The following is a 13437-nucleotide window of genomic DNA, read 5'->3' as shown; positions in this document are numbered from 1 at the left end:
TGGGCAGGTGAAATGAAGCAGTTCCACCATGACTTTAGTGGTTTTCTGCATGTGATGTAACATGTTTTGTTGTCTCTCGGGTAGGAATCCAGTGAAGAAGATTTTCTGAAGTATCCATCTACCAGTTTGCCTGACTTGCTTAGCACTTGCTCAGTCCAAGACTCTGTCTCTTGCACTGACAATAAGGAAAATGAGGAGCCAGAAGACGAAGAAGATGTGAAAGGAGTGAATGTGTCTCCTGAAACGCTGGTCGCTGTAAGTGTGGCTTTGGTGTGACATTTTTATTCTCTCCCTTGACACCCAATTGCATCTGTCACATTCTTCTGCAGCCTGACATGGAGCAGGTCCTCAGGACAGGACAGTCTCACCCATGGGAGATGGGTGACAAGCTGAAATGGGGATATCATCTGCCACAGCATCTGCCATCCCTGGTCCTGCGCTGCAGCAAAGCAGCAGTATGGGGAGCAGGAGTTATCACGTCCTCCAAGCTATGTAGAAGCTATGGCTTTGTTTTTCTCTCTGCTGCTGGATTTTTTTCTGACCACATCCACTGCTTTTGTTGGAGCTGATGTGAAGTCTCTCGGTACTCTCAGTACTTCTTCAGTAATATGCTCTTCTTTCCTCTCCTTTTATAACTAAACTTCTTTAACGGCTTATGATCCAAGTCTTAAAATTTTATGTGCTCTGTTGTAGCCAACAGGCACTTTTAGGGGGAGGGATATGAATTTCTGTATCTGAACTGTAACTGAAGTTCTGCTGAATAAATCTTGCCGGTTGATAATCTTGCTCGCATTCCCTTCGGGGCTGCATTAAGCAGAGATTAAGTGAATTATTGTTATTTATTTGTAATGTAGCAGCTCTCTGTTCATCAGTGTCCTGGGCATCTTGTATTGTACAAAGAATAAAATTATGTTTGTTACTCTACAGAGCTTTCAGGGTGGTTTTCCGGCAAGAGAAAACAGGCGGGTTCACTTGAAGCCTTTATCTTTTTAAAAAATTATCTCTCCTTGTTTTTTTTTTTTCTCCCTATTTTCTGTGGCAGTTATAAAAAACATCTCAAACCTTTGAAAAATTCAGACATGAAACTGGCTTGGTGATTGGTTCCAATTTTGTTTTCTTATAGTTGCCATTTTCTGAGCAAAAGCCTGCTCCCTGGGACGATTCCTGCACTGCAGTCTATCTGGTGCTGGTGCTCATTTCATACCTGCCTGTTATCTTTGACCTATTTTGAGTCCATGCTTAAAACAGTCTCTTCTCTCACACATTTTGTTACTGTGATAGGCTTGGTTATTTCTGCTGCATCTTGTATGTGCTAGAGTACCGTTTTGGGGAGAGGAATGGAGAAACAAACAAGTCAAGGATGCTTAGTGCACTGACAGTGGTGTAGTGTTTGCGTGCTAACTCGAGTGGGTATCTAAGCATTCTTTTGGCTATCTGACCTTAAACCATGAAGCTATCAAAATACTTCGAATTCTTCTGTATATTATGTTTCGAATTCTGGTAATACTTCAGAAGGCTGAGGCTTAGCAATGCTCAAACATAAAAATCAACTTTGGCAATTCTTGATTGTATGTGGCTTCAGGTTGCAGCTCTCTGGCATTCTAGCAACTCTTTCAGCATACACCAGGAGTTATTTATCACTTGGTTTGCTCCTGACTTGCCAGCAAGACTCTGCCTGGTTTTCAACAATGACTTTTTTTACCAGGTATTTTCTCTCCAGATTAACATAATGCTAAGCAAAACTGGAGGTGTATGCCACCACAAAGACGCAGTCACACAAGGCTGCCCAGAGCCCCTTCAGCATGGACCTGAGTTTGGATCCTGTCTATTCCAGTGCTGCTGTCTGGCAGCCATGCTACCCAGTTTGATTTGCCTGCCTGCCTGGCACTCTTGCCCCTGATGGCAGTAAGTCTGTGCTTTCATACTGCATTGCTGGGGGATGGAGGGGAAGTCACAGAAACCTGAGTAAACACATTAGAATAAAAGCAGGAAGATTTATTTTTTTTCCTTCTTTTCTCTTTTTCTATTAATTCTTTTGTTGGAAGGGGTGGAGGGGTGTAATTCACATGAATGTTGTAAGTTGTTGGTGACTCTCAGGACCTTTTCTTTTTTGCTTGAGATGCACATGAAGTTCTTCCTCTTGGAGGAGGAAGAATGTCCTGTTGGACATTGCAGGATGTCTTTGCATACCCCTTGTAATTGCCACCTCAGCCTTTGGATTGCAGACAGGCTCTGCAGTCTGGGATGGCCCCTCAGTATGGTGTAGACCCTCAGCTTTACCTACAGCCTGATCCATCCTCTGCAAATCAGGGCAGGCTGCCAGAACGGATGAGCCAGGCTGTGCAAATTCTGTGTGCTACCAGGCAGGACATGAGAAAGATAAAAGTATGGAAAAGATAAACTTCTCACTTGACTTCTTACTGGGCACGATGGGGAAATTTTTCATAAGCATATCTTAGAACTTGATTTCAAGGTCAGTATGAACATGTAGCATCATGTGATTTTATATTTTTTAAACACACATATATAGAGAGAGGGAGATATGTATAGTCATACAGATTGTTGTAAAATTTCTTTGGAAATTGCTGTTCTTTGCTGCTCCTGCTCTCTTGATACACACAGAGTATCTTCAACTGTAGTTTATAGACCTGGTGGACTTGCCATTGATTCCTTAGCATTTAACTGCATAAAGGCTGAGCCAGGCACAGTCCTTAGGTGCTGGTGGATCAATGTTATTTTCAGGAGCTCTACTGAGAGCTCCCTAGAGAGGGAGAATCTCTTGCAACTCATCTGTGAATTGTGAGGTGTTAGTGAAATCATATTTTATTTCAAAGGAACATTGCCAGGCAGAACATTGCCACTTGGAACTAAGGTATATATTCAAATCTTCATCCTTGCAGGTATTCAGAACTCATCTGGACCCAGCCCATAGCAACCTGCCTACATTGTCTCTGCTATGAGATGGTGGCAGGACTAGGGACCTTCTATCTTCCAACCTGGCTTACTGTGCAATTCTGTGGAAAAAAGCACAAACAAACAAACAAACACAAAAAACCCCAAAACCAAACCCACAAAGTATTTTCTACAGGCTATATGTTAAAAATTTTACCCGTGAGCATGTTGCTAAAACTCTTGAGTTCTGCTCAAGTGTTTCCAGCCAGGGAAGTATAATCTGAGCTAATCGTCTGCCTCAGAACACAGCAGAAGTGTTTAGTGATACCTGAAAACTGTAACTTGAGAGAAATAGCACTTGAAACAGATACACAACACTTGTGTTTCTTCAGTAAAAGTTTCATAATATAACTTGTTTTTAGACAGTCTCCTTATGTAAAGCCCTATTTAACATTAAACAACCCGTAAAGTTCTAACTTTAATACAACTTGTTCTACCAGGCATAAAAAAAGAGATTACATTAATATCCTTAAAGTGTATCCCTTTTAGAGCTAATTTGGCTAAATGTTCCTTAACTTGAGATGCAAAATAGCTGGCCACGGAGTTGTGTTGTGTTAAATTGTCCTTAGGTACTTTGGAGATTTCAAACTCTCCCCTCAAATGTATATTTTGCCTTTTGCAGTTGACATTGCTATTTTTAAATGTCATTTATGTCTGAGTGAAATAAGATGGTATTATAGTATTTGCCTTTCACAATTTATTTTTAATTCTAATTTTTTCCTAATGTTTCTGTTGCTTGTAATTGAATCTGTCACTGTATTGCTGGTTGACAGAGCAACCTTGGAAATGAACTCTGAAGAGAAAGCTTCTTGCCAAGAATTTGCAAAGTATCTGATTATTTTGGGGCATTTGGGGTTCCCAGAGACATACACCATTCTTAGTTGGTTTCAAAGTTTTTTGCCTTTGTTTCTGTTTGTACTGTGTTGTTGAATATACAGTGGTCCAAGTACTCTCTTTTAGAAGTGTTCAACTTCAGTGGACAGCTTCATATTAATGGGTTGAAATTCAAAAAAATTACTGAATACAATAAGGGTGTGTCTGCCTCATCAGATCTGGGTCTATCATTGCTGGAGGCAGGTAAGAAAGCCGGGGACCATTTCTCTATACTTTGCGTAATATTATGCTCTTCCTTGGATATCTGCTACTTGTGATGCTGGAGGCAAGACCCTGAGCCGTCTTTTCCATGCAGAACAGAATTATACAAAAGAAGAATTTCTTATTGAGGAAAGGAGGTCATCACTCCTCCTACCTGCTGGGGTGAAGCTGGGAAGGAAAGCAGTTTCCCTCCCTGTGCCCAGGCCAGGTATTCGGGCAACCCCCTTGGGAAACAACCTCTGGCAGCATCCCCTTTGCTGTGGGACAGCAAATCCCTTTATCTCATATTCATTTTGTGTTGACCCAAAGAGCCTGATGTATCCTTTCACATGAGCTATGGCGTGTTGCATGCAGAGATGGCCGTGACCCACCAAAGCCTTGCTCCTGCTACAAGTAAGAGAAGCAGGATGTCTTTGAAATAGCTGGGTTTCCTTATCCTTGCCAAAGCCTACTTGTGTTTTCTGCAAGGCGTGCAGCAAACCTTTTCTGTGAATAGGCACTAATGCATTTGTTTATCCCCGTTTTTATATTTTATCTGAGCCTTAGGTAATCATTTTCTGACATGAGCCTTTCTGTCTTACCAGGGAATTCATTTGTAACTACCTGTAGCATAATAAGGAAGAAGATAACAATGCTGTAAGTTTAAAAGCACTCTTGGGGTCAAAAGTTCTTCTGGAAACACTGGGAGAGTTTTTCAGAGAAAGCATTAGCATTGAGAAGGAACAGGAAGCATAACTCAACAATTAAAAGTGCACAGAGTGCGGGGAGGGACCCTCATTACTTGGAGGACTTGAGTGTTCGTTCCCATTAGGGCACTGCAGTCTCAGAAGAGGTTGGAGAAACATGACTCACTCCTTGAACAGCACTGCATGGCTGGAAAAAGAGCAAGAAAAGGCTTTTGTTGTCAGAAATTGGCTTTGTATTGAAATGCTTTACTGGAGAGGAGAAGCAGATGAAGAGCCTGGTGTGAGTCTTGGCTGTGGCCAGCCCTTGTCCTGGAGAAGGGTTTAATAACTCCTTTCCTTCCCATGGTGAGGGCTGGGGGAGTTAGCAGATCAAGCTTCATGCCTTAGAAGGGGCAGGTGAGGGCAGGGCCCAGCCACATTTTATAGTGGCTTGGAGCTGCTGCTAGGATGCTGCATTTGTTGAAAGTCTTTTCCTGAGGTACAGTCCTGTCCCAGTATCCATGGGTCTGTGCCCATTCAGTGCCCTTCACTTGGGCTGGCTGAGCAGGCATACTGGGTCCTCCAGAGACTCCAGAGGAAATGCAGAGTTAATGAGTGAATGTAGGCAGGATATATATCACATTGAAATAAGCTATTGCAATTTGTCTTTTAGCCAGGGGAATGTTTCATGTTGGGCTGATGGTGGCACTGGTGGGGGCTTACGGAAGGTATGGACACATGTTGCATGAGTCTGGGGAGGGTGAAGAGTGGTGAAGAATCCCCAGAAGGGAAGTGTCATTGAATTACTGTTTTTCATGCATTCTAAAATTCACCTGTCACGGAGACTTTAACATGAAGGTGTTCTTCAGGTCGGGGGGGGTGCCTCAGCAGCAGTAACATACTTCCCTGTGTCTGGCTCTCAAGCCCTTGCTGCACTTCTTGCTGCCTCTGCATTAAAGACAAGCCCAGATAAAACTATTTTGCCCAGTGACCAGTACCCTGAAGGGTTCCTTATAGACATGATTCAGTCTACAAACTGTGATTTATCTGCTGTTTCTTGGGCTGGTGAAGGATAACCTTTCTGACTTGACTATAAATATCAGTGTAGACTATGTGCAGAGTTAAAAACTTTGCTCTTCTGTGTGATATGTTTGAAGCCAAGTCAGCAGAGTAATAGAAACACAAGTTTATCTACAGTACAGGTTCTGCATGGTCTTTGTTTTTTGTGAATGAGGGTTTTTCCCATAAAGCAACAGATACAGTACAGCCTGTCTCTCCTTTGGCTGTTTGGATAACTGCCCAGTTTTGAAGGAGATGAACTGCCTTTAACAAGCTAAAAATATACCCCTCATGGCAGGGGAGCAAGAGAGAGGTTGCACAGCCATGCGCTTCACATACATTAACAGAAAGATGATAAAGGCTGTAGCATTTGAGAGTTAGGGTGAATGTCATATCATATCTACAGTTTGGGTGTCTGTGACTTTTTGAGCATGTACACAGTCCAGTCATGGTTGAGTGTAGTTAAAATTCATTCAAGATGCCCTGTGCTTGAATAGATGCTGCCGATACAATGCATGAGGCCTCAGATTCTTGATGCAGTTATTGAAAGACACTTAATGCTTATGTATTCCACATCCTCTTATGTACTTAGAATAATCTGAAATGTGGTTCTGGAGCTGAAAGCCAAAGCTCTCCACCAGATGTGTCATGGGAACACTGTCTTCTACAGCTGTGACTTGATTTTGGCACTGGGAAGGATTTGTTTCATTCTCAGGGGAGATGTTTATTTTGGGTATTGTTTATTGCTTGCATTGCCCATCATTGCAAGTAAAAAGGTTGTCACTGAAAAAAAAAAAAAAAGACAGGAAATTTATTGTTATGATGCATAGACTCCAGATTTGAGCTAAGCTATGATCTGAGCATTTATTAAAGAAAATATCAGCGTAGCTGGACTGGCTTTCACACGACTTGAGTTCCATTTTTGTCTCCTCTGTTTACCAGGACTGATCTTCTGGGACTTCACTGCAGCACACGGAGACATCTCGTGGGCATCAGCTAAACTGCATGCAAACATGTCATGCTTTTTGATGTTTGAGGGGAAAAAAGCATAAAAAAGAGCAGTAGTCTGTTTGTTCACCATTTCAGAAATGTATGCATTTGTTTTCAGCTAGCTTAGAAACTGTTTTAGTTAAAATCATAATATATTGCAGAAGAGGGGTAACCTGGTCTTGTAAAAATTAGCTGCATCAGCCATTTCCTACATTTTCTTCCTATTTAAAAGGATATTTTTAAAAGTTTAACCTCTTCAAAGCATAAATAATAATGTTAGTGAATACTTTGAAACCTGATAATTCAATCTGCTTCACTTAACTACAGCCCTGACCATAAATTTAACATTGCACCGGTGAGTCTTTGGAGCCAGCACAGCTGGGATCCTGCTACATCAACAACCTGGCATCATCCTCTGGACCACGCTCAACATGTTAGGGCTCCTGATACCAAATACCTTGAAGAAAGTTTTGGGATCTCTTGTACAAAATAATACAGAGTTCTGGAAGAGAAGAGCAACTCGGCTATGCCATAGCTCATTTCCAGTCTGTTTGCATGGGCAGGTATTGGTGCTGGCTCTGTACTGGCGAGTGCTTTTCACATGTAGGTTTGTGTGTCTATAGACATGGTAAAGATAATGATTGGAGGTGGCTGTACCTCACAAAGCTGACAGTAGTGACTTTTTTTAGCAACTGCTATGTCACATTGAAGGCTTAGGGTGGCTTTTGAGTGCAGGCATTTGGTAGAGTGACAGACCAAGCATTCTTAGAGACCACTTTAAAGGCTTTTGCTTTGTTTATTTGGCATTTCCACCTATTCAGAAAATAGGGCAGGTCCAGTTCTTGAGTATTTATCAGACCTCATCTCCTTACTGCACATGAACTGGGAGTTTTCCAGCACTTTCTTTCTAATTAGGTAATGGAGGCCTCAGGTTCCCATCCTCCTTCTCCAAGCAAGAGGAAGCCCAGGCTGGACCCAGTGGTACTGGCATTGGTAATTCCCAGGAGAGCTGCTGGGGAAGGTGGACTGTGCTTTGTTTCATCAGCACTGCTAAATACAACCCAAATCTGAGTCCTCGTGGAGCCATGCTGGTGGACCCTGCTTTGCTGGCACCTTCAAACCAGGACACTTGGTTTCCTCCCCAGCACAAAGCCCTGTATACTCTAAAAGAGAGCAGTAAGACATGGAAAACTCAGGGCTGGCAGAGATTAGAAAATCCATGTGCTCTGCATCATTTGCAGTGTTAATTCTGGTAAATTATAGTGCTGTAGTTTGTAATTTATCTGGGAGTTGGATTCAATTAAATTGAAAAAGAGCTAATTTAAGAGTGAAGGTATTTTACTTTCTGTTGAAGGTAAAGGGGCCTGTGGAGCACCCTGCCTATCAGATACATTTAAGGCTTAAAGCATGCTGTGCCCTAGAAAGCAATAAATAATTGCACAAATAACTGGAACAACTAGAATTTTAATAGATCTTAAAGAAAATGTCCACAACTTTTGCAAAGGCACTGAGATACTAGGAAGAAAGACTTTGTGCAGGTACCAGGTGAACCCAGGTTTAGATGGGGCATTTTGAACCTTTTTCTGCAAAGGCTCTGCTGCTCATGGAGATGCACTGGGCTCATCCTGCTGGCTGCCCAAGGGACAGCTGCATTGGGCTGTCTCATGATGAATTATATTTGGGATAGCACTGCTTGAGAAAAAGCTGTTAAGGGTGTGTTGGGACTGAAGAAGATGAGGATTTATGCCATAGAGCTCATGCAGGATTGCTTTGTGCAGGGGGATGGCCGTTCCTCTTTTGCTTTTCTGTGTTGAAGGGGGGCAATGGACTTGCTGGTGGAATCAGTTTGACATCTCGGGTAGGAGTGAGTTTGGCACACTGCAGGCAGCTCTGCCCAACCCTCCCTCTTTTGCTCCTGAACTATCAGGTTAAGCTTGTCCGTGTGCTGCTCTCAGCAGAGAGAGACACCCGGCTGTGCCCTGGGGAGTCCAATGGGCTTGATGATGGGACAGGCAGCAGCTTAGAAGCTTGGCAGCAGTGAGGCAGCTTGCTTATTAAATTGTGTCATCTCGCCTGCCGCCTTGTTTTTGTAGATTGTTGGCGATTGCCAAGCTGTTTGTGGTTAAACAATGCAGACTCTCATAGTCCTGCTCCTCATCTTGCCTAATTAGGGGGCTGGTCTCACTGGAGCTTTGCCCGAGCCAGGGCTCTGGGGGCAGTTGTTGGTTCTGGTACGGTGCCAGGACCGCGTGTCCGTGTTAGCGGCGCTTCCTGTGGAATCAATTGAGATGTCACCGTCGCTTGATCCCGGGGCTGCTTAATGAACTGGCAAAATGGGCTCTATTTTTAGATCTCCCTTCAAAGTACAGCGCCTATTAAAGCTCTCTTTGTCCTTAGTGCTGGGATGGTGTTGAGTAGGATTTATTCGTTAGTTTAATAAGGAGGTGTACAGAACTGAAATAATAAGCTCCGTTTCCTTGAAAGTGAGGAAAATTAAAATGGCATGGTTAAATCTGGGCAGCCACTTCGAGACAGTAAAGTGATACATTCATGTGTGGCCAGAAGGCTAAGGTGGAGCTGGGTTTTTCTTCTTTTCTAAGTTACGAATGAGCCAAAGATTACAGAGACATGACTTCAGGGAGTTCTCGCAAGATCCGTGGATTGGATTTCTTAAGTGTTTTCTGAGTAGGATAAAACTCTTGGTGGTTTATTAGACAAGCTCGATAAACTAAAGAATATCTACTTCACTGCAAAGGCAAGAGCGTCTTTGCCTACATGCTTAGAATTATTGGCAGAAATGTGTTTTGGCTAAAATCAGGAATAAACACAGGCTTAGCTAGTTTAGAGGTTTTTACTTCTTATTGTAGTCTGAAGCTAAGCTGGATAAAATACAATTCAGGAGGCTGCTGAAAATGCCCTAAGGCTTTCCCTAACATTATTCCTTGGGCACACGTGGACTTCTGCTGGTCATACATGGTCTGCTGATCATACATGGCATTTGGGGGCTTGTCCTCTGTAGGCTCACAGCCCCAAGGATTGAGCAGTGATGAAGTAAAGGGATGGGGTGCACTGTTGTAATGCAAGTGGCAATTGCCTCCTGTTCTCCCTCTCACCCTACTAGATGGAAATGTATGTCATTGCAGAATGCATCTGTACTTACTTCTGCTGCACAGTCAAAATAAATAAAAGAAGAAAAGCTCCAAAACAAGCCCACACCCTGTGTAGCACAAGCATAAGATATACTGAATGGGTCACCCTTGAGTCCAGATTCAGTGTGAACATTGGGCATGGCAGTGGTTTCAGCTCTCTATATACACTGCTGCTGCAGATTAACCCATTTTTTTTCCCACCTTGGTCTCAGTTGGAGAAGTGGTCCAGCTTTGGGCTGGGAATTGTGTGGTCTCACCAGGTGTAACTACCCATGTGCATGAATGCCTCAGAAATGAAACATCTCTACAGGTCTGGACCCAAGCTGAGCTGTGCTCAGCTCCAGAAAACGGTGGCTGGACCCGTCTCTGCTAGTTTAGTTAAACAATCCTGACAAGACTGGCTGTTTTGGTTTGGCATCCCCCCTTGTTTTAATCCATGCCTATGCTTCAAATATTTCTCCACCACAGAGTTAACACTGCTTCTGAGTAGTGATTGTTTTGCACACCTTTAAATCACCAGCTACATGATTTTTGTGTGGTTTTGCAACCTTTCTCTCTTTCTGCAGGGGTGGCATTTTTACTTCTAAAGGGTATTTTTGCTTATACAGTAAATTCCAGTGTAACTTTATGTGATCTATGAAGTCCCAGCTCATTTCTGAACACTTCTGCTGTCTTCTGGGTATACCTGTCTCTCCTGGGCAAAGTTTGAGATACTTTGGCTATGGCCTAATCTCTGAGAGTTTGGGTTACTTGAGTCTGATTTCTTAAATATTTTCTGTAATGAGTCCCTCATTAGAATGGTCAAATTGAAGGCACTGGTTTTCTCAAGACTCACATAGTTACTTTCTTCTTTGGATGAGTCCCTTTAACCAGTAGGTGGTTGTATTGTAAATTCTGTCATGCTTGCCATGAGGTGTCAGAGGATGCATGATGGACCTTCTCGTGCTCTACAATTACCTGAAAGGAGTTTGTAGTAAAGTGGCTGTTGGTCTATTCTCCCAGGTAACAAATGAAAGAACAAGAGGAAATGGCCTCAAATTGTGCCAGGGGAGGCTTGGATTGGATTTAAGAGAGGAATTCCTTTACTGAAAGAGTGGTCAGGCTGCCCAGGGAAACGGTAGGGTCACCATCTCTTGAGGTGTTCAGAACATATATAGGCATGGCACTTAGAGACATGGTGTAGTGGGCATGGTGGTGTTGATGATCTTGGAGGTTTTTCCAACCTTAGTGAGTCTACGGCTGGCAGGATGAAAATGCAAAAGAATTAGCATGTGCATGGGGAGTGTGTTGAAGCAGCACATGCAGGAAAACCTGACTGATTGTAGACTTGGCAGCAAGTGGAGAAGAAAGTCACCAGAGTCTTCATAACTCCCCAGGTGGGGATGGTCTTTGCAGACTTTACACATGGGCAGCACTGCTTACTTCTGACTGTGAGTGTGTGTGACTGTGCTGCTGAAGGTCACAACCCTGTATGTTATCACCTTGTATTGTCACCTGCATCCAAGCAAATATGGTGGGTAAACAGACTCCTTCTGTCCCCATGAATTTACTCAGAGTGGTGGGGTTGCATGTCCATGTGTGAAGTTACGTCGACCATTTCCAGGCTTTTAAGTGCTTAGCTGTGTAATCCTTTTCTTTTTAACAGCTTTCTGTTAAATTAGCTTTTCATCCATTATGCATCGGCATTCAAATCTGGACACTAACGATAAAGTAACAGTTGTTTGGAGTATTTTTCTCTATGGAGGTGTGAAGTCTATGGGAGCATGCTTAGCTAAACAAACAGCCACAAAGCTACTTCATAATTTTGTTAAAATGCATGTTCAGGTGCTGTGGATGCTGGAGGCACTCTGGTTCTGTGCAGAGGATCCCTGGCCATACTGAGCTGTACATGTACCCATCAGTAAGACTTGCAATAATGTCCAAAGGCAATGCTAAAAATTAATTACAGAAACCTGTGCTGGCTTAATACAGTGACATGTTACGGAAAAAAGATGATGTGCCATGGATTTTTCTTTCCCTTAGTAAATATGAGAGGAATTCCATCATCTGACCTGGTTTACAAGCAAATCAGGGTGGGTTTTTTTCATTATTTCTTTTCAGATGATGGAAACTGAGAAGTCTCAAGATCCAGTTTATGCAGATGTGTCCAAAGGAAACAACCAGAGTCCAGCTCAGGGAAGTGGCATACTGAAATACAGAAGTCGATCCCAAGGTAAAGCCTCATTAATAAGGAGTAGCAACAGTACAGTTTTTATGTTGTGTATTTATTTTAACTTTCTACAAGTGAGATAGGTTTTCTTTCCTTTGGATATCAAATTAGTTTGATTTGGAAGGAAAAGCCTAGCTGCAAGATGTTTGCACTGAGACTGAGTTGAGCTGTTGTAAGGACAGAAAGGTGAAGCAAAATTTTGGAAGGTTTTTTTTTGGTTTGGTTTGGTTTGGTTTTGCTCTTATGTTCTTTCTCTTCAGTCTCTTTTTTTTTTTTTAACATTAACATTCCTTGTGTATTTCTGTGTGTTTTAATACAGAGGTAGGGGACATGTTTCAACATGCCACTACCAAAATATGCATTATGGCAAATACTCCAGAAATTTTCCATTGCCTTGTCCCCAGGTCTTAACAGTAACTGGTATGCAGAGCTCAGTCACATTCTCATCCCTAATACAAGTCTCCTTCCCTCTTATGTTCACCTTAATTTCCATTTTATCAGATATTTTTAGCATGCTCCATATTTTTACATGCTTTGCCTGTTTCCCCTGGGGCTGTGTGTTGGTGGCTCAGTGGGGATGCAGCCCTGATTCCCATGAGTGCTGATGTCCCTGGGCTGTGAGTGAGCCTGGAGCATCCTCCAGCCTGGTCCCGAGCCTGGGCTGAAGTGTGGGAAGGGAAGCTGCACTCAGAGATGGGCAGAAAACACAGAAGTATAACTTCTCTCTTAGAAGAAGATGGAGGGGTGATGGGAATGACTTGGTTGTAGGTGCCAGAAGTGCCAAGAATTTGGGTCCTGCAAAGACAGCTGTCCTGGCTGTGTGCAGCAGTGGTGCCCTTCATGCCCAGGGAAAGAGAGCTTTTAAAACCAGGAGTAACACTCCCCAAAGCAATGAGTGCCCCCAAAATGTTGGGGCAGCATGTACAAATTCTGCCTGTGGATGTAGTGGTAGCATTTCTTTAATGTCTCCAGATCTCCAGCACAGATCTGTGCTCTATCCCTCCCTGCTGCTGGCAGTGGTACTTGCACAACATCTGAGAAAGGAGTTGGCAGAACATGGGTTTGGTGTTCTCCTGGCCAAATTTGTAGCAGTTCTACCTCAGCCCATGGTTTGTGAGCTCCATCCCCAAGGATGGGGATGCCCAGGACAGGGCAGTGAGGATGACAGAAAAGCAGAGTTGCCCCTGTCTGTGGCAACTCATTCTTAACCCTGGTTTAAAGTAATCTTTAAACACATTATGAAATTCAGCTTGTGTGAATCTGGTCTGTCTGTGTCTTGGGTTTTCATCTGTAAAAGAGGAGTTAATGTCCCTTCCTT

The 13437-nt window shown here is 43.0% G+C and overlaps 1 protein-coding gene across 2 annotated transcripts in view; it reads left to right on the top strand.

Annotated features, from left to right (window-relative positions):
• PDZD2 (PDZ domain containing 2) overlaps positions 1-13437 on the top strand; it is a 135246-nt gene that overhangs the window by 87931 nt on the left and 33878 nt on the right. For both annotated transcript variants that reach the window (XM_030467912.1, XM_030467911.1), the window contains exons 5-6: positions 85-255; positions 12011-12122. In XM_030467912.1, coding sequence (XP_030323772.1) covers positions 85-255; positions 12011-12122 — 283 coding nt within the window. The remainder of the gene's footprint in view (positions 1-84; positions 256-12010; positions 12123-13437) is intronic.

Source organism: Calypte anna, chromosome Z (assembly GCF_003957555.1).
Source record: "Calypte anna isolate BGI_N300 chromosome Z, bCalAnn1_v1.p, whole genome shotgun sequence".
Lineage (NCBI taxonomy): Eukaryota > Metazoa > Chordata > Aves > Apodiformes > Trochilidae > Calypte > Calypte anna.
Note: the sequence above shows the minus strand (reverse complement) of the source record. Positions and strands in the feature narration are given on the sequence as shown.